The 20,063-nt window shown below is 46.0% G+C and overlaps 1 protein-coding gene across 2 annotated transcripts in view; it reads right to left on the bottom strand.

Moving 5' to 3' along the window:
- The window catches only part of CREB3L2 (cAMP responsive element binding protein 3 like 2), a 130,465-nt gene that overhangs the window by 18,633 nt on the left and 91,769 nt on the right, over positions 1-20,063 (bottom strand). For both annotated transcript variants that reach the window (XM_086395382.1, XM_086395381.1), the window contains exons 3-8: positions 16,973-17,148; positions 15,084-15,171; positions 10,253-10,437; positions 7,848-7,994; positions 6,419-6,477; positions 4,624-4,692 (exon numbers count right to left, since the gene is read on the bottom strand). In XM_086395382.1, the coding sequence (XP_086251508.1) occupies positions 4,624-4,692; positions 6,419-6,477; positions 7,848-7,994; positions 10,253-10,437; positions 15,084-15,171; positions 16,973-17,148 (724 nt within the window). The remainder of the gene's footprint in view (positions 1-4,623; positions 4,693-6,418; positions 6,478-7,847; positions 7,995-10,252; positions 10,438-15,083; positions 15,172-16,972; positions 17,149-20,063) is intronic.

Here is a 20,063-nt window from a genome sequence, read left to right as displayed (position 1 = left end):
AACCAGAGCAGGCCCCCTAAAATGTGGGTCCCGAGCAGGGCCCTCTCATTCAGATCCAAGGTCGGCCCTGTGATGAGGAAGGCATTGGTCCTTGGAGAGAGCGCACAACAGGGGTAGGAGTGACTGAGGAAGGGACCATTGGAAAAATGAGCTGCTTGAGTCCCAGTTCCCGTCTTAACTCTAAATGTCTGGATGACCTTAACCTCACCAGCCCTCAGTTGCCCGCTCTGTGAAATGAAGTGATTAGCAATTAAATGAGATGATCTCTAAAGTATTTTTCAAGTCTGAGCTCCAGATATGAGGGCTCCCATATCCGGAGCTGGTTGCCACTCTGGTCTCTCCATTGATTGCCAGGGTTGATTCGGCCGATCTGGCTGGCTAGGCAGGTGTCCCCATCCTCTCTCATCGCTCCACATGTGACCCTCTCAAAGATGCGAGATCAGTCGAAGAGGACAACCATCTCTGATGGAGGAGGACCAGTCTTCGATTAAGAATATATGAGTGGCTGCACTCCCCTGCTAGAACCTCCAAACAAGCTCTCACGTCTAAGCTCCTATGAGTCTACAAATCAGCCCCGTAGACGCTCAAGGGCAAAATTAGACAAGAAAGGAGCAAACTGAGCCACAGACGCCTATAAGGAATGGGCTAGTCGAATCACTTGTGTAGAAGAAAAGGCTATAAAGTGGGGGAAAGACAGGGTCTCTCAAGAATGAGTCATGCAGCTTGGAGATGAATGAGAAGCAAGGAAGGCCAGGAGACATCGCACGCAGTCTCGCCTGGTCTTTGTAAAAGCAAAAGTATTTCCCGACTGAGCACAGGAAGGAGGGCCCCCTGGGAAACCATCTCTCTCTGGCTCACACATTTCCTGGTGGTAGGCGATTAGCAGATCGCCTTACAGACAAGTGTGAAGGTGACTTCCCACTGCTCCAGCTGCCCAAGGTTCCAGTGGTAAAGGCTGCAGAAGTCTCCTCTTCTGTCCCCACCCCCTTCCAGCTTGCTGAGCTCAGGCAAAAGGGCCTTTTCACCTCAAAGCCAGTAACATGCTACCTGACTGCTGCTGGGACCAGTACTACCCTAAGATTCAGGACTGACTCCAGCTTTGAGTCCTCGTTCTCATCTGGATAGATGAAAGTCCTTGTAGGCTTCAGAAGCGGTAAAATGTAAAGAGGGGCAGTTTTTCTTTAGTTTGGCCAACAGTGAAGCACCCACTTGCCTCTCCTGCCAGGTCATGCCAAATGGAACAGTGGCACCCCAGGTATCCCACCCACTTCTGGGTAGCCAGGATCCTGTCCACGTCTGGTAAGCATTTCTGCCTCCGCCCGCCTACCTCCGAAGGATGGTAATGTAAGAAGCGCGAACAGGACACAAACACGGGTGTGTGTCCACTGGGCCCTGCTCTGTACTTAGTTCAAACACTGGGCCAGTCACTCGGTGCCATGAATAAAGGGCCCGAACGTCTCCCCCTCCCACAGGCCCACACCATCATCTCCTCCTGACCAGATTAGGGCAGAGACTGCCAAGGTTCAAATTGGTCACTCCGGTCACAGTGTCCTCTGGGCAAGGAGAGGCCCTTGGCAGGAACAGAAGGAGAAGGGGGAGGAAGTCGGGGGGAAGGCGGGCCCTTCCCTGTTTGCACAAGAGCAGCTTTGCTTTATTCCCTGGCTTCTCAAGCCAAAACACACGAAAAGCTACTGGACTGACAGATTATGATCTAGGAGGCCCCTCATCGGATTGCTTGTGAGAGGATGGCAGGTTAATCAAGTATTAACCATTTTCACCATAAAGGGTTGGTTGTCTACCAGGAGTTTGGAAAAGGGAGGAGACTGAACACAGAGCCTGTTGGGGAACCACAGTGGAAGCGCCTGCCAGTCAAGGGGCAAGCAGAGCACCATAAGCACGAGGTAGATTGTGTTTTCAGTGGAATCTCCTGCTGGCTGAATTGCTGGCAAAAGCTCCCACAGTGAAGAAGATAGAAGGAAAACTACCATTGGCTCTCAGGGAAGAACTCAAGATATGCTGACCCCAGCTCAAATACACAGGGGCTCTCTAACTCATATTGTATAATAATCGACATCATATTAATATAGTCGTGGCCATTATTTTAAAGGGCTTCCCTGTTGGCTCAGACAGTAAAGAATCCACCTGCAATGCTGTAGACCTGGTTTCAATCCCTGGGTCGAGTAGATCCCCTGGAGAAGGAAATGGCAGCCCATTCCAGTATTCTTGCTTGGAGAATCCTATGGACAGAGGAGCCTAGCGGGTTACAGTCCAGGAGGTCACAAAGAGCTGTGCACGACCAAGCAATTAACACTCATTATTTTAAAAGACACAAACAATTGGCAAAGCACAGATTGTTCCTGACACACACATAATCAGATGTGCTTTATGTCCATGCTATGCAGATAACAGCTCTTCATCAAAATCTGACAGAAATAAAATTATGTAGAAATACATTTACTGATACGAAAATATATGGCCAGTATGGCCAGTGATTTCTGTTAAATGGGGAAGGTTCTTAACAGAAGAGGATGTACAACATAAGCACATACATATAAAATATTCCAGTTCAAAATGTAAACATTTCTTTGGGTGAAAAGATTTGGGGGGGTTTCTTTTCTTTTTTAACTGTATTTTCTAAAATTTTTTTTACAATGGGCATATATTACATGTGTGTGGGTTTTATTTTTTAGGTTTAAAATATATGATACAGCAGGGTCAGTCTGGAGAGGGGAGGAGACACCCTTTTCCAGTAAAGGGGGCAGGCAGCGAGCCCTTCTCATCACAAACACCCAATGCTCTTTGCGCCTCTGCTGCCCCCGTGTGGCTGCAGGAAGACCTGACATCTGGAACCCCTAGACAAGACCCAACCTGGACCAAACTCCATTATGTTGGACGGATTCCTCTTTCCCTTTTCACCATTTCATGGCCTGGATTTGTCCCACTCATGAACATGGGGGTTTTGCAATAGCGATGGCTAAGATAGGAGGTGGGATGGACTAGAATCTGCTCAAGATGCTTACAAAATGGATACAGACTCTGGTGGGGGTTTAGGACCCAGAGAACCACTCTGGCAAGAACAAAAGTGGAGATAAGAAGGGATGAAGCCTCAGGAGACTAATCACCAAAGACAACAGCAAAACCGGAACCCTGAAGTGCCACTGGAAACCAGTTCCTCTGCATGGGGGATCAAGGTGATATCACATGGAGCTGGTGACATTTTCTTACTTCCGTTGTTTGTCTACAGAGTGCTGGAGGTGACTGTCCTTGACCTGCCATATGAGCACACGTTCCCAGAAATGCAGAGAGAAACCCAGTGGGGTCACAATGTCCACTTTTCCTACTGATGGTATTTTTAACTGATGACTCAATTAGCCTGCTGTTTGAGCAACAGACCATGAAGATTTAGGAAACGGGAGCCAAATTTTACACTATTATCAGATGACATGTAAATAGATTTACCCTGATCCCTTAACATTTGCAAAATTGTTATTAGGCATTAATGCTAAGCCTTAAAATGATGAATTAATATTTTGCTTACCTAAAAGTCAATTTTTCTCTGCTTGGATTGTTGGATCTATAACAGCTAAGGGCAACTTGATCCCTTGACTAATGAATACTTTAATTTTCAAAGCATGAGCAGACTCTGAACACACACACACACACACGATGAAACTCCTCAACCACCGTTTCTCAGCCCTATACCTTAACATGACCCAGGATAAAGCTCATCAAGGCTCTAGGGCCAGACTGCCTGTCTTCAGATGCAGCTCTGGCATTTACTGTGTGACCTTGGACAAGTCACCTAACTTTTCTGAGTCTCCATTGAGTTCAGTTCAGTTGCTCAGTTGTGTCCGACTCTTTGTGACCCCATGGACTGCAGCACACCAGGCCTCCCTGTTGAGTCTCCATTACCTCCTCTATATAATAGGGATAGTAATAGGACTAGGTCATAGGGTCATCAGAAGGTTAAATGAGTTATTATCTATAAAGTCCTGAAAACAGTACCTGACACAGGAGATGCTAGATGAACTCATTAATCCATCTGTCTTACAATTATTTTTCAAAATGGATTTAAAATGTAATCAATTAATTAACTTTTAAACACAGTAATTAAAAACTTTTTAAAAAACAAACTTGGTTTTCTCTTTTTTTTCACTAATAAGCACTAATTTATTTTACTCAAATTGGGTGACAAAAAAGTGGCGACTCCCTCCTTAGCCACCTCTATAAAGTCTGATGTCATTTTCAGGAGAATCAGACTCATTGACCATATTCTCTCCCAAGCCTCTTCCTTAACTCCCTCTTCATGAAAGCCCTTGTCAGAGTCAGCCTCTTCATCAATCTCACATATTTTAGGGAAAGTAAAGGACATGCACAGGCGTGTGTATGTGTGTGCACAGGCATGTGTCTGTGTATGTATGCGCACAGGCGTGTGTGTGTGTGTGTGTGTGTGCGCACATGCACACAGGCGGCAGGAACAGGTGCATGGAGCATGGCCGCCCTGAGCATCCTGGCACAACTACTCTTTCAATGGCATCTCTTCCCCTTTCTTCCCAGCTCCCTTTCTGATCTGCCCCTCTCTCCCCACCTTCCATCAGGCATCCTCACTCCAGGGACCCTCACCTGTTGGTGTTCTCCAGAACCTCCACCTTCTTCCGAAGCTCCAAGTTCTCCGTTGAACAAGACTCTACCCTACAGAAGAGAGAGAAAAAGAAAAACCCAAGTTTTATCAGGGGAGCAAGCACTAAGCCAGGATGAAGGCAGGTGGGGTTCAGAGAAAAAATAAACAGAGAAGCAGCTACTCTGGGGAGATTAGGAAGAGAGCTAGGCCAACCTGAGTTGGGGCAAAGGGTGACACAAAAGAAAAAAAAAAAAGAGATTAGTAACAAATGGCTCAATAATGGGAAATGAATTGGAACGGTACACAATGTAAACTTCTTATGTGCTGAGGACAGTCACTCAGTCGTGTCTGACTCTTTGCGACCTGATGGACTGTAGCCCGCCAGGCTCCTCTGTCCACGGGATTCTCCAGGCAAGAACACTGGAGTGGATTGCCATGCCCTCCTCCAGCGGATCTTCCCAACCCAGGGATCAAACCCAGGTCTCTTGCACTGCAGGTGGATTCTTTACCATCTGAGCCACCAGGGAAGCCCAAACTTCTTAAAGGGTTTTTCCAACTTGATTTCTCTTGACTTTTCCCTATGGCTCTCAATGCTCATCACACTTCTCCCTCCATATTACAGGGTCTGAATGCTGCTAGCTGTGCTCTTGGCCAGGAAGACTGACAGGGCTTGAGGCAGGGGGAGAGGAAAGGACAAGACCCTAGGACCTCAGGACAAGGAACCAAGGTGCTGGAGGAGGCATGCCCCAAGGGGCCATAAAGAGATTTTCATCGAAACATCTTGACCCCAGATACCTCAACAATGATTGGTAATAATTCTTATTACCAAAACCTAAATCAGGAGGAAGAAACACTGACTTTCAGTAGGAACTTCAAAAACCAGCCAGGATCCACCAACTGCTCCTCTCACCACATATACATAAAGATTCATTTCTAGATCTAGGGACTCACTCCCATTTTAAAATGATATTAGTTTGTCAGATGGGAACTATTTTCTAGGGTAATACAAAATTGTGTTTTAATTTATGTTTTTCTAAGAGCCCTCCTGATATTCCAGGCTATTCAGAATAACACAAGGTATCTTCAAGTGTTTTTGTGCAAAGTCACTCACCTATAACATGAATCATAGCAGACAGAAAATAAAGAATGCCAACTTGTCTTATATCCCCTGCTGCTTTCTCAAGGGTGCAAGGCAGTGTGGCCAAGGGTAATTGATTAATTAGCCCCGCTCTTTTCTGCCAAAATAGCACCTCTCCTCTGAGAAGTCCAGGAATGTGCATGAAGGTTTGTATTTGTGCTTATTTGAAAGTAAGCCTTCAAGGATTTATGGACCCTTGGTTGAAAACAGTTCTGTACAAATGCCTACTAAGATCAAAAGTGGAAATGTGTTAGTCACTCGCAAGTCCAGCTCTTTGCGACTCCATGGATTATAGCCCATCAGGCTTCTCTGTCCATGAGATTCTCCAGGCAAGTATACTGGAGTGGGTAGCCACTGCCTTCTCCAGGAGACCTTCCTGACCAAGGGATCGAACCCAGGTCTCCTGCATTGCAGGTGGATTCTTTACCATCTGAGCCACCAAGAAAGTTGTACTTCTTTAATTTCTTGCTAGATTTATAAGGTTCTCCTCTAAAAACCACTAGGTGGCAGGCAAAACACAGGCTGATAAACCAACAGCCTTTGCTGGGAGCCAGGTGAGAAACTGAACCCCCTTGTCATGGAAATCAGGGGCCCCCTGGCACTCACATTTCTCTACGTGAATTGCTCAATACACACAACCAGTTTGGCAGGAGGCTTACTTTTTCTCCAAGCTGTCCATGTATTCTTTCTTCTTCCTCCTACTTTCCTGGGCTGAAATCTGCAATGGAAGGGGAGACAAGAGGATTACACTCCAGCTGTTACCAGTAAGGGACAACAGAGGATGAGATGGTGGGATGGCGTCATTGACTCAATAGACACGAGTTTGAGCAAACTCCAGAGACAGTGACAGACAGGGAGGCCTGGCGTGCTGCAGTCCGTGGGGTTGCAAAGAGCTGGACACGACTCAGTAACTGAACGACAACAGAGCAGTAAACCCAGATGACTGGAGGCCGTGAGCACAGAAATCACAGAAGCCCTGCTCACTTCTGCGGCCACTTCCCATTTCTTTAACCTGCTGGCTCATCTACTAATCGCCTCTCCTGTTCCCCGTGGTTTCAATCAGTCTATGCTCTCATCTACTTTAACAAATTAGGCCACAAGTGAGAAGGATGGTGGTCCAGGAGTCAGACCAGAACATGTACATCATGAACCATCTCTATGGTCTCAGAAAAATGACTTCAATTCTGTGGACCTAGTTGGGTCACTGTAATACATAATATAAGCCAGTTGGGGTTAGTTACACAGAAATTCCCTGGTGGTTCTGCATGTGGGTGAAGAATTATGACTCTAATCTCTCTCCTCCTTCCTCCCTTAGTCTCCTCCCTCCTGCTCTATGCACACCCTAGCCATGCCAACTTTTTTTTGTATTTGTGCTTATTTGAAAGTAACCCTTCAAGAACTTATGGACCCTTGGTTGAAAACAGTTCTGTACAAATGCCTACTAAGATCAAAAGTGGAAATGTGTTAGTCACTCAGTCAAGTCCAGCTCTTTGCGACTCCATGGACTATAGCCCATCAGGCTTCTCTGTCCATGAGATTCTCCAGGCAAGTATACTGGAGTGGGTAGCCACTGCCTTCTCCAGGAGATCTTCCTGACCAAGGGATCGAACCCAGGTACTATAGGGGCCCAGGACTTCGAAACTGCTAGACCCAGGTATAGAAGAGCCAGCAGAATTTTTTAACAAAAACCCCTATCGAGAAAAAAAATTAAGAAGCACCCATAATATATTGATATTTATGTATTTATAATATTATAATTTATAAATATTTATAAATTGCATAAATGCCTACTAGGGGAAATATTGTATATATCATGAAATAGAAATTTTAAAGTCTGAGATGTTTTTAAATGTAAATGGGAGTTCTAATATTTTCCTCCCATGCTTGAATAGGTTATCTTGAGCATCATGGAGTATGCACACCCAATTTGGGGACCCACTGACCAGAAGATGGATGGCAGGGCTGGAGGATGACAGGGCCAAGCCTTGGTCCCGAACCAAGGGCCAGGCCAGTGTTGGCCACCGGGAAGGTGGGACAGGCACATGGCTCGGTTCTGCTCACTGAAGTGCCTGCATCTGATGGACCCACCTTATTCTTGATTTTCCTCCGGATTTTCTTTAGGGCCTTCTCCTCTGATTTCGTCAGGGGCAACTTGGTGGGGATGGGATAGCCCTCAGCGATCAGGGTCCTCTTCTCCTCCTCCGTCAGGACCAGGGGGCCTGATCCCTGCAGCTTCTGTGTAGACCAAGGAGCAGAAAAGGGTCAGAGAGGAGCAGCCGGGAGCTCCTGAGGGGCGCCTCCTGAGGGGCGAGGAGGGTCTGATATGATGTCTTGCAAACAACTAAGGAAAAAGGACGCCCATCTGTTCGGGTAAGAAATGGGCACTCTGAAGTGGAAGCAAAAAAATGGAGAAGATACCCGTGTGAGTGTTACAACCCAAGGATTATAATTTAAGGGAACAGGTAAAGAAACCTCCACCCGTTATTTCCCACAAAGTACCCCACTGGCTAAAACATGCAAATTAAAAGACAGAACTCATTTCCTACATCCCTGGAGGTTTCCTGTCTTCAGAGTGATAAGGAATTCACTTGGAGTTCTGTGGAAAGTTTTGTTGTTCTCCTGAAAAGGCCATTTTACAAGATGCTCTCTATACACTAGGAGCCGCTTCTCAACCTCCACTTCCAGCTAAAGGGTTAGAACTCCCAGGGACGCACCGGCAGGCTTGCTCCATGAGTCTCTGGTCAGCACTGTCCTAGACTATCCATCGTCAGTGGAGACGACAACTGTAGCTCATCCCATGTCATCCATACTAGGACAATGTGTTTATAATTAGGCAATAAATGGAGGACCTATTGCATATTAGCTCTGTGTTAAATGCATGGAGGAATCAAAACGAGCTCTGTCTCTTAAGTAGCTAATGATCGAGACCAAGGCTGAATTGACACACAGGAAAGAACGAGAGCAATTAAATGCTAGACGGTGATATTCACTCCAGGTGCATTAATAACATGAAGAAAGAGAACACTTGTGTGAGTCTCTGCGATAAGGGAAGGCTTAGGGTAGCAGATAAGACTTGAACTGGGCCTCCTGAAAGAAAGGGGGTGATTTACACAGAGAAGGACTTTCCAACAAAAGGCAGCCTTGTAAAGAGTAACAGAAGAAGCCGCTCTGCCTGGACGGGGTGAGCTCTTGAAGCTGCTGCAGGTTGGGCACATACAGAGGGTGTTAGTACCCAGCAGAGGTATGAGGGCTTGATGCCAACAGATAGTAGGGAAACACAGCACGGATGCTGAACCAAAGTCTGACGTGGGGAGGATTTAATCCATGACCATGGAGAATGAACTGATTGTGGCAGGACCCACAGACCCATAGAATGAACACCATTGCAGTAATCAAAAGAGTGAAGGGTTAATGGTGAGAGGATAATGATGGAGTGGAAAGAGGTAACCCACTGGCCCTCAGTAATAGTGATAAATAAGATCATAGCCACAGATCTAAGAACTTGCTGAGTTTCTGAGACAGACTGCATTCAACTTTTCAAAGTTATACTAATTGATAGATGGCTTTTCTAGAATTTTTACATATCTCACTTCATTAAATACTTTGGCCACCTGATGCGAAGAGCTGACTCATTTGAAAAGACCCTGATGCTGGGAAAGATTGAGGGCAGGAGGAGAAGGGGACAACAGAGGATGAGATGGTTGGATGGCATCACCGACTTGATGGACATGGGTTTGGGTGGATTCTGGAAGCTGGTGATGGACAGGGAGGCCTGGCATGCTGTGGTTCATGGGGTCGCAAAGAGTCAGACACGACTGAGCGACTGAACTGAACTGCATTCCAATTTGCTCTATGTGATATTATAAATTCAGTAAGGTTGACTATGATTTTTAAATCCTCAGAGAAATCAACTGACTATTCAAAACAATGCAAAATTAATTATATATGCCTATTTTTTATTTGGAGAAATTATATATGTGAGGAATGAATAATGACTCATGAGTTCCATCCTGAGTCACTGGGTTAAGAGCTGAACCACAGATAAAAAGGGTTAAATTATATGCGTGTGCTTTAGACATCAAAACGTTTCATCTCAGAGCAATTTTTCAGTTCACTGAAGATTGTTTATTTAAATAATAAGCTATTTCCTATCCTAGGTCACAAAGACTGCCTAAGTTGATGATAAATATTTGTGATATAATTTTGAGAAGAATGACAACATTTTTATTCCTCATGGTTGTAGCTATAAAAAATACGCACATGAATAAAAACCGGAAGCATGCACAGAAAAGGAAAAGAACGTGTTAGCACGATGAGATCACAGGCAGTTTTTAGAAAATGTTCTCTAAGTCTGTCATCCCCCAGCTTTAGCAATCAGACTGAAAACTTCCCAAAGGAAGAAAAGCCAAGTGGCTCGGAATGGCAGCCACGCTGGGTGAAGCTCCAAACGACAGGATGGGAGGATCGGGTTGCAGGGATGCAGGGACACTCACATGAGGAGCAGTGAGGAGCGGGGAGCTGGCCAGCGCCGAGGGGGCCCGCGCTGGGGCCCTGGCAGGGCTGTGGGTCTGCGGAAGGCCAAAGGGGTGCAGGCGCGGGCTGGGGCTCAGGCTGCCCTCGGAGTCGCTGCTGTTGCTGCTGGGAGGAGTGGGCGGTAAGTGCAGGTGGTCCACGGAGGCTGAGGGGAAAAGAACGGATTGCATCCATCAGGGAGCAACAAAGCAGGACGTGGGGGCACTTAAACATCCAACATCCAACCTAGGACAGTCGAACAAATGGATGAGGAATCTCTCCGAGTGGACATGGAACAGCCTCCAAGATGTACTGTGAAGGCAAAATTTAAGTGTTTCTTTCGAAAAACAGTAGACTGAATTATTGGGTTCCAACTTGATACAGCCTCAAGCAGGTGCTTTCTTGGCTTGATTTTCTGGCTTTATTGTGGATAATGGGCTTCCCTGGTAGCTCAGTTGGTAAAGAATCCACCTGCAATGCAGGAGACCTGGGTTCGATCCCTGGGTTGGGAAGATCCCCTGGAGGAGGGCATGGCAACCCACTCCAGTATTCTTGCCTGGAGAATCCCATGGACAGAGGAGCCTGGCAGGCTGCAGTCCATGGGGTCACAAAGAGTCGGACACGACTGAGCAACTTAGCACAGCACATTGTGGATGCATTTTTGGACTGGATTTTTGAGTTTTACTTTGGTCAACAGGAGTTTCAGTAGATGTGACATAACTGTGTGCTGGTCTCAACCTACAGATGAGAGAAATAAATCAAGGTGCAAGACAGTGTATAAAGTAGACTTCCTTTTGTATGAAAAAGGAGAGAAAGAGAATACAGACCCTATTTGCTTCTAACTACATAAAGAAACTCGGGAAAATATGTAAGAAAGTAATAAAATTATGACAAAATGGGGACATGGGAAATTACAGCAGGTAGGGATGGTGCTGGCATAACGTTCCCTCTCTTCATTTCATATAGTTTCCACAGTTTGATTGTAAACCACCATGTTAACGTATCAAGATCTTTAAAAAAGAAAAAAAAAAAAAAAATAGCAGAAGCAGGGAGCCCATGAGGGTTTGAGAAAAGCTCATTTGTTTCTGCAGGAATGTGCATGGCAGGGCCCACAGGCCAGATGCCAGGCATTCTTGATTCAGATAACACCCAATCCATCTGTGGATAGAAAAGCAGGCACTGGGAGATAAATGAGGGGGAGCAGGGTGTCCCCCGCAATGTCCCCCAGCATCAAGCATCCCTCACCTCTCCCCAGGGAGACACCCATACTCTGCCAGGCCTTGGGGCCTTGGTCAGTGCCGCTCAAGCACCTCCAGGGCAGCGGAGACAGGTTCCAAAGGAAGTGCTGTCTCTGAGTTCAACCTGACACATGAGCTTTGGGGGTCTCACTCTTTTTCTGACTGTGAATCTTCACATCGTGCTGGAATACCTTGATGGCCAGTCACCATTACTGAGCCAAGGGACGTGACCTTGGGTAAGCCTTGCACTCCGCACGCCTCCTGGGACCCCCAGGACAACAGAGCCCCGAGTGCAGCGGCTCTGAACTGGGCGAGGAGCCCGGGGGCCGCATACACGCCTGGACTTGGTCAACCAGAGAAGAGCCCGGGGCATGGGAAGGCCTCCTGCCTGAGATACTGAAGATGGAAGGAGCCTTTCTGAGACACAGCTACTCACCTCAGAAAAAGGGCCCTCAGAGCTGCCTTTGGAGGTGAGAAGCTGGAAGCATGGGGCTCTTCTGCTTACTGAAACACTGACTGTCCCAGGGAACCACAGGTGATCCATCTCTCTCAGTCACCTCCCCACCTTGCCCCACCCCCACTAACAGCACATACTTTTTCCTCTTTCTTTCTTACGCTAACCCCTCTCTTTTCTCTTTCTAACCTACCCTGCCGTAGAGCTCCCTGGTTTTTTAGAGTCCACGGGCACTCCTAAAGCTAAAGAATATTCTAAAACAATCCCATACATCTCTATTGTCAACTCTTTGGCCACTGCTTCCAGGAAGCTAAGGAGGGTAGGTAGGCGTCTTAAATACGTGTTCACCTAGAAAGGAGTTCTAAGAGTGTTAAGTAAGGTTTTCCCAACCCCATGATGACCTACGGGACTCTAGTGTCAGGTCAATTAATAAGCGTGGAAGCTGTTACCCTGGGGTGTCTCCAGTGCTCTGGCCACTTACACAGGCAAACCAAAATCCAATCCTGTAAATGCTTCAAGGTTATCAGGCTGGAATCTAAGGACAACTGGTCACAAACAGCCAACTAAGTTTTAAGTTATAGCCCATCAATAATCTCCTTACTTTGCTTCCACCTTCTCTTTATAAAAGTCTCCCCCCAGCTCTTGTCAGAGGAAACTTCTAACCAGTTTGGCGCTGCAAAGTCTAATTAATTTTTGCTCAAATAAGCAATTGAAATTTTTAAGTTTTTAGAGCTTATCTCTTAACAATGTTTCCTTTGGACTTCAAGGAGATCAAACCAGTCAATCCTAATGGAAATCAGTCCTGAATATTCATTGCAAGGACTGATGGTGAAGCTGAAGCTCCAATACTTTGGCCACCTGATGGGAAGAACTGACTCATTGGAAAGACCCTAATGCTGGGAAAGATTGAAGGCACGAGGAGAAGGGGACAACAGAGGATGAGATGGTTGGATGGCATCAGACTCGATGGACATGAGTTTGAACAAGCTCCAGGAGCTGGTGATGGACAGGGAGGCCTGGAATGCTGCAGGCCATGGGGTCATAGAGAGTCAGACATGACTGAGCTACTGAACTGAATTTTAACAATGTTTATCTTTTAGCCATGGTAAACAAACAAGCAAATAAAAACAAAAGTAAAACAAAACCCGGGAGCAGACAAACCTCACAGGGGCTCCTGGTGTCTGCCATGCAGAGCTATTAGTCTGGAGAATTAGTCAAGAGTACTAGAGCTTACTTTTCCCTTTGGCTGGGCACAGTCCAAATTATTCTAGTACTTTTCTCCTTCCCAAGAAGAAGGTGCTCCACACACACAACAAAATGGAAATGGCATGGCAGGAAAAGTGAAGCAAACTCGAATCTCCTCTTACCCACTTATTGAGAGCTACTGCCCTGGTCACAAGTGCCTCAGTATCAGATTTCTAAATTCACTTGAAATATGGCTCATAGGTTACTTCCTGACAGGGCTGGGGACAACAAGCCACTTTGCCTAGAAGCCCCGCTACATTCAAGGATGTTGAATTTCCTCCTCCCTGTTTATCTAGGATAATGAGGAAAGATGGCCACTTCAAGGAAGGACCCTGAAACTCTTCTCCTCTACAGAGCCGAGATTCTGAAGCCACTACGGGGTTTACTGGTACTGTGATGACATTTTCAGAAGCATATGGCAACACAGATGGAAAGAGCAAAATGTATTTGATAGTTGTTACCAGTATCACAAACATGAAAGGAATTACTTTCTTTAAAGCTGAAAGGCACTAAAATGTGTATCACTCAGTTAAAATAAATATTGTCTCAATATGGATTTTAGTTAGTATCACTCATTATAGAAACTAAATCCTGGGACTTCCCTGGCAGTCCAGTGGTTAAGACTCCACACTTCCAAAGGGGCGTGGATTCAAAGAGAACTAAGATCCCATATGCTGTGCTGTGTGGCCAAAAAAGTATAAAAAAATAATTGAATCCTTTCTTTACTGATGACAAAGGTAAATGCCAACCTTGATTAAAGTATCGTGGATAAATCTTGAGTATGTTTCTGGTGGGATGAAGTAGACTTTGTTTCCGTGAGCATTACTCCTATATATTGTAACATCTGCACCTTATGTCCACATCATAGCACAGATACCTTTCCCATGACAAGCCCGTATACTAGTTTCTTATTTGTTGATCACATTGATGAGCTGTCCTTCTAACCATGTGCTGAAAGTATAAATAAAAAGGGAGGGAATGGCATGTCTTAAGGCACTGAATTAAGGAGCTCGGCAAAGTATATCAATTAAAAAGGCAGAGAGAGCTTCCTAGACTGTATGAGACTTAGGGGTCTGCATTCAGAATTCCTACCCATGGGCTTCACAGGGGACAAGGAAAAGACTGACACAGGGAAAGAAGAAAGTGAGAGTGTAACCATTTCAAGTACTGACACCACTTATTTCTAAATAGACGTAGGAATAGAGGAGTGGTAGTGGTTGGTGGGGATTTAGTCACTAAGTCGTGTCCAACTCTCGCGACTCCATGGACTGTAGCCCACCAGGTTCCTCTGTTCATGGGATTTCCCAGGCAAGAATACTGGAGTGGGTTGTCATTCCCTTTTCCAGAGGATCTTCCTGACTCAGAGATTGAACCTTCATTTCCTATATTGCAGGCAGATTCTCTACCAGCTGAGCCACCCGAAAATCAACATTTAAAAATACTGAATTGCCAGACAGATAAACTGTGAATCCACTTCACAAAGGATTTAAAACTAGAGTTTGTTTTAAGCCAGCAAGTTGGCTTTGTAAATGCCCATTAGGTCTGTACTGATCATCACGCCAGGGCAGGGAGCTGGCTCTCACTCATAGGATGGCTTGAGGGCAGGGGTTCCCGTGTTCCCTTGTCAGCACCCAAGTCACGAGAGTCTATGAATATGTTGAAAGGTCACCCTGGCTTGGAGTAAAAGTTGAAGATTTACTTGAAAATTAAGCATACACATATATGGGAAAATAAAATTTAGCTTTAAAGTTTGTATTTAGAGTCAAGAACAGCTATTTCATAAAACGAGCTCTGCCTCCAGTACAATCAACAGTCCCCACTTTCCCTGGGGTGGTGCACCCACACCTGTTAGCCCAAAGGGGAGAGGAGACAGACCTTCCTTGGGAGAGAAGTTTAGGAACTGATCCACTTCATGAGGCTCCAGCTTAATCTTAGGAATAATGGTCTGGCATGAGGAATCAACCTAAAGAAAGAAATTCAAACACAGTTTTTAAAAGCCAATAACAAACCTGAAGCAACACCCCAGGGAGCTATTTGTCATCCTGTCTTCCTCTCAGGGCTGTGCTAGGGCTGGTGAGGCCCGGCTAAGCGCAGGCTGCTTCTTGGACTGGGAGGTATTTTAGTCCTTAACCCTCCCCCATTGCCAAATCTGGCAGTACAAGTGAGGGAGCCCTCAGAATTCTCATCTAGATGAAGCAGCCAGGGCTCACTTGTCAGTGCTTCATTCTATTGTGTTTATGGTACTGTACAGGCATTTTACTGTAAGGAAATCCAACCAGTCCATTCTGAAGCAGATCAGCCCTGGGATTTCTTTGGAAGGAATGATGCTAAAGCTGAAACTCCAGTACTTTGGCCACCTCATGCGAAGAGTTGACTCATTGGAAAAGACTCTGATGCTGGGAGGAATTGGGGGCAGGAGGAGAAGGGGACGACAGAGGATGAGATGGCTGGATGGCATCACTGACTCGATGGACGTGAGTCTGAGTGAACTCTGGGAGTTGGTGATGGACAGGGAGGCCTGGCATGCTGCGATTCATGGGGTCGCAAAGAGTCGGACACGACTGAGCGACTGAACTGAACTGACTGACAGGCATTTTACCACAAAACTAGTCTGGCACATTCCTAAAGGGTCACGGGCCTCCGGCAGGAGGAACTGTGTGAACCCAACTGCATGCATTCTCTCCAGTTTCCTGACAACTGACAACACATAATCACGAAACACTGGGTAGGGAAAGGAGGACAGGTATCTGGCCCAGGCATGGGGGAAAGGCCACGACTCTGATCTTTCTTAGTGACTTGCTTAAAATTCAAACTAAAGCATCACAGAGCAAGGAGACTAATACAGACTCCAGAAGCCGCAGCCTATAAACAGACTCAGGTAGCTATTGAGAAAGGAATTCTAGAGGGCAGCATACAGGTGCTCTGTTCAGCTCATCTTCGTTGGCCCTCATCTTCCCGATGGATGGAAGGTAAACAGCACAAGGAGTGAGGATGCAGCCAAGCCTTGGTGGTGCCACCACGCTGTGTTACCTTGTCCTGATTCCTCTACCTTGCTCAGAGGAGAAATGACTTAGAGAAGGTCAGTGGAGTCATTGTAACATAACCTGTGGCTTTGAGCATATGGAAAGTTAGGGCTGGATTCCAAATATCCAGAAGAAGATGTACAAGTATCACCCTGGTCCACCACCAGACATCGAAATACCTCAAGAGAAGGTGGAGCAAAACTAAATCCTACTTGCTATAGGCATGGAACTGAGCAACTCCCAATTTCTTATGTTTTCCATGGGTAATACAATAAGAAGTGGTAGCTGGGAAATCCCTGAATTAAGTCAGGGCAACTCGCACAGCACTAGGAAAATAAAGCATGACACAGGAAGAAGCATTCCTTGCTGCCACAGCCCAGAAGCTATGAATAGCACCATTGCTGTAACCACTCCCTTTCAACTGGCTTAAAAATCAATTCCAGGGAGAATTTTTTTCCAACATGGATATCCCTGAACTTTTTCAATTTTGTAATAGCATTCACAGAAAAACCAAAATGAGACTTCCAGTTTTTCTGGACAATGCCTTTAAAGGAAGTGATATAACCAGTGTTGACACCAAGTCAACATGCTCTGGATAGACATAAATACACTTTTACATACAGTTACATATCCTTAAACATATACAACCACTGGCTCCAAAAAGATTAAATGCCTTTTTGGAGAATGAGGATGTGTTATCTCTGGATCCAATCTGTTTTTATGGAAGAAAAGTGACTTTACCCCAGCGTTCATTTCCAGAGGGGTTTCCTCCTTTTCAAACGGGGTGGAGATTGCAGTGATGGTCAGCGTGACAGAGGGGACGAGTCCTGAGGGTGGCTCGTCCGTGATGGGCTCTGTCTTGATGGTTGTTGGTGGAAAGTCTGGAGACAGGTACCATTTCTCACTCTCCACTTCATCTATGGGAAAAAAAAAGCACACTGTGTGAAGTCTGCTCAGGGCATCAGGTATAAGTAAAACAAGTGACCACTGACCTTTCTCCTCAAAAAGACCTCCAGCAAAGAATTATTGAGGGAGTCTCTGGTGCTACAGGGGATAAGAATCCACCTGCCGATGCAGGGGACACGGGTTTGATCCCTGGTCTGGGAAGATCCCACGCGTCTCGGGGCAACTAGGCCCCTGAGCCACAACTACTGAGCCTGTGCTCTAGAGCCCAAGAACCTGTAGTGCTGAGCCCATGTGCTGCAATCGCTGAAGCCCGTGTGCCCAGAGCCTGTGCTCCACAAGAGAAGACACCACAATGAGAAGCCCTCACACTGCAACTAGAGAGTCGCCTCTGTGCTCCCCGACTCAAGAAAGCCCACCCACGGCAGCAAAGACCCAGCACAACCAAAACTATGATCAATTAATAACTAATAAAAAATACTTATTGAGAGTAGAATTAAAAGAAATGAAATGAGAACATGAGAGAGGAGATCAATGGATGAACAAACGAATGCAGAACAAGAATCTGTGCTTTCATTCACTTGAGTGTAAGGATGCCTAAGGCCGCTCTGGAAGCATGCATATGAAAGAAAGAAACCCAGCTCCCTGGCCACAGTGGGAGGAGACTGGGTGGATGGCGAATAGGGTAGGATGGACAATTTCGGTGTGCAGTGTTTTATACTTTTTGGTTTTCAAACCAAATGAATCTACTATCTATTCATAAATGAATAAGTACATCTAAAAATATGAAGGAAGAGGGAGGATGGATCGGGAGATTGGGATTGGCACATATACACTACTATGTATAAAATAGATAACTAATGAGAATCTACTGTATAGCACAGGGAACTCCACTCAGTGCTCTCTGCTGACCTAAATAGAAAGGAAATCCAAGGAAGAGGAGGTACATGTACACGTGAGACTGATTCACTTTGCTGCACAGCAGAAACTAACACAACACTGTAAAGCAACTATATTCCAATAAAATATATATATATATATATATATATATATATATATATATATATTGGGTTGGCCATAATGTTTGTTTGGGTTTTTCCATAACATCTTGCAGAAAAACCCCAACAAACTTTTTGGCCAATTCTACAATTAAAAAATAAAAACAAGAAGGAAAGAGTGAATGACGGCAACCAGGGTCTCAGGAGACAGGACCAGAGACAATGGTTAGAAGGTCTCTGCCCTTCTCCCCAGTGGATGCTTATCTGTTTCTTTTTTTCTTCTCACGCCCCATGCTGGTCCCAGTCTGCTTCCCTACAACTGCACTTAAGTCTTACACTTGACCTAGACTTCCAGAACTTTACTTAGCCCTCTCAGAAACTTCAGAGTTTGTAAAACATGTTGCTGAAATGCATGAAATCCAGAGGGAAGGGCAGCTTCTTGCCGAGTCTGGTCTTGGCCTCTGGCTTTCATGATGGTCACAGGCCTGGGGATCGCAACAAAGGAACAGCACTGATTGGACAGAAGCACCTCCATCGCTCAGCAGCATTCTCCCAGGAGCCCGCACAGTACCCTGCACTTCTCACAAAGTTACTTGAGAGCAGGTACCTCGGCGCAGCCCTGGAAAAGAAGGTGGAAGGGCAGGGCAGAGGATAGCAAGGAGGCTGCAGGCAGGTGCGGAACAAGAGAAAACAAGTCAGGCTCCCAGAGTCAGCATTCCTCACCCGATGCCAGTTTACTAAAACGAGACTGAAATAAAGCCAAGATATGCTCCCTTGCTTTATTAAAATGTACATAGACATTCACACCTTAGTGAACTGTTATTGTAGAGAGCAGCAAAGTCATTCACATTATGAATTACTTCACACTCTAGAATCGGGTTCAAGTTTTCTTATGAAAAGGTACATGAACATCACATCACTCAACCATCAAGGGGCAGTGGAAGAGTGGGCACGGAAGCCAAAAACTACAGCTTGCAGTGATAAAGGTTGTATTTCATAAGCAACTTCCTTCAGGGGAAGGTTAGATTCACCTGCATTGAGGAAAATGATTTTCCCCCAAATCCAATTTATAACTGACTCGATTAAATATTCCAGCCTCAATGTATTAATATTTCCTGGCGTAAAATAAAGACAGGCACGTTTTCAGTCGGTTGAAGATGTTTCACTTTTAGAGCTGGTTCTCTGGAGCTGCTGAACGCTCTGGAGTGGTGGAGGAGTCCCATCATTCCCAGGGGATTGGGGACCACATCCTGGCCGAGCGGGAGGGGCAGGAAACAAAAGGCCTCTTGAAGGCGGTCAGAGGATGGAGACCGCACTGTACTGGATGCAGAGTCCTGCTGGCCAGATGGGCGCCCCAGCTCAGCTTGGGGGCAGCGGGGGCAACTGGATGAGGAGCCAAACCAAGTTTTTTTTTTTTACTTTTGGCTGCACTGGGTCTTCATTGCTGCGTGTGGGCTTTCTCAAGTTGCAGTGTGCAGGAGCTATGCTCCAGTCGTGGTGCAGAGGCTTCTCATTGCGGTGGCTTCTCTTGCTGAGGAGCACAGGCCCGCAAGCTCAGTAGCTGCAGTGCATGGACTTAGGTGCTCCACAGCGTATAGCATCTTCCCAGACCAGGGATTGAACCTGTGTCCCCTGCACTGGCAGGCAGATTCCTATCCACTGTACCACCAAGGAAGTCCCAAATAAAGTTTCTCACACCACTCCCAGGAGGAGTTAGGAATGAGAAGTCTCTGTCAGCTGCAAGGAGGACACGCTCAGGACCTATGTGGGGAGTGGCTAGAGAGACAGACAGAGCATAGATCACACTTTTCTCCACTCAGGAGTGATGTGTTCATACCTCCACCTGTCAGCACTTACAGCCTGTGCACAGTGAGAATATTTATCCCCAGCAGAGGCTGGAAGAGAGACAGCAAGATGAAATCCAGCCTCAG

This window comes from Bos grunniens, chromosome 4 (assembly GCF_055505025.1).
Source record: "Bos grunniens cultivar Pamir isolate PY7600 chromosome 4, Bosgru_T2T1.0, whole genome shotgun sequence".
Taxonomy (NCBI): domain Eukaryota; kingdom Metazoa; phylum Chordata; class Mammalia; order Artiodactyla; family Bovidae; genus Bos; species Bos grunniens.
This window is presented reverse-complemented; position numbering and strand designations above follow the sequence as displayed.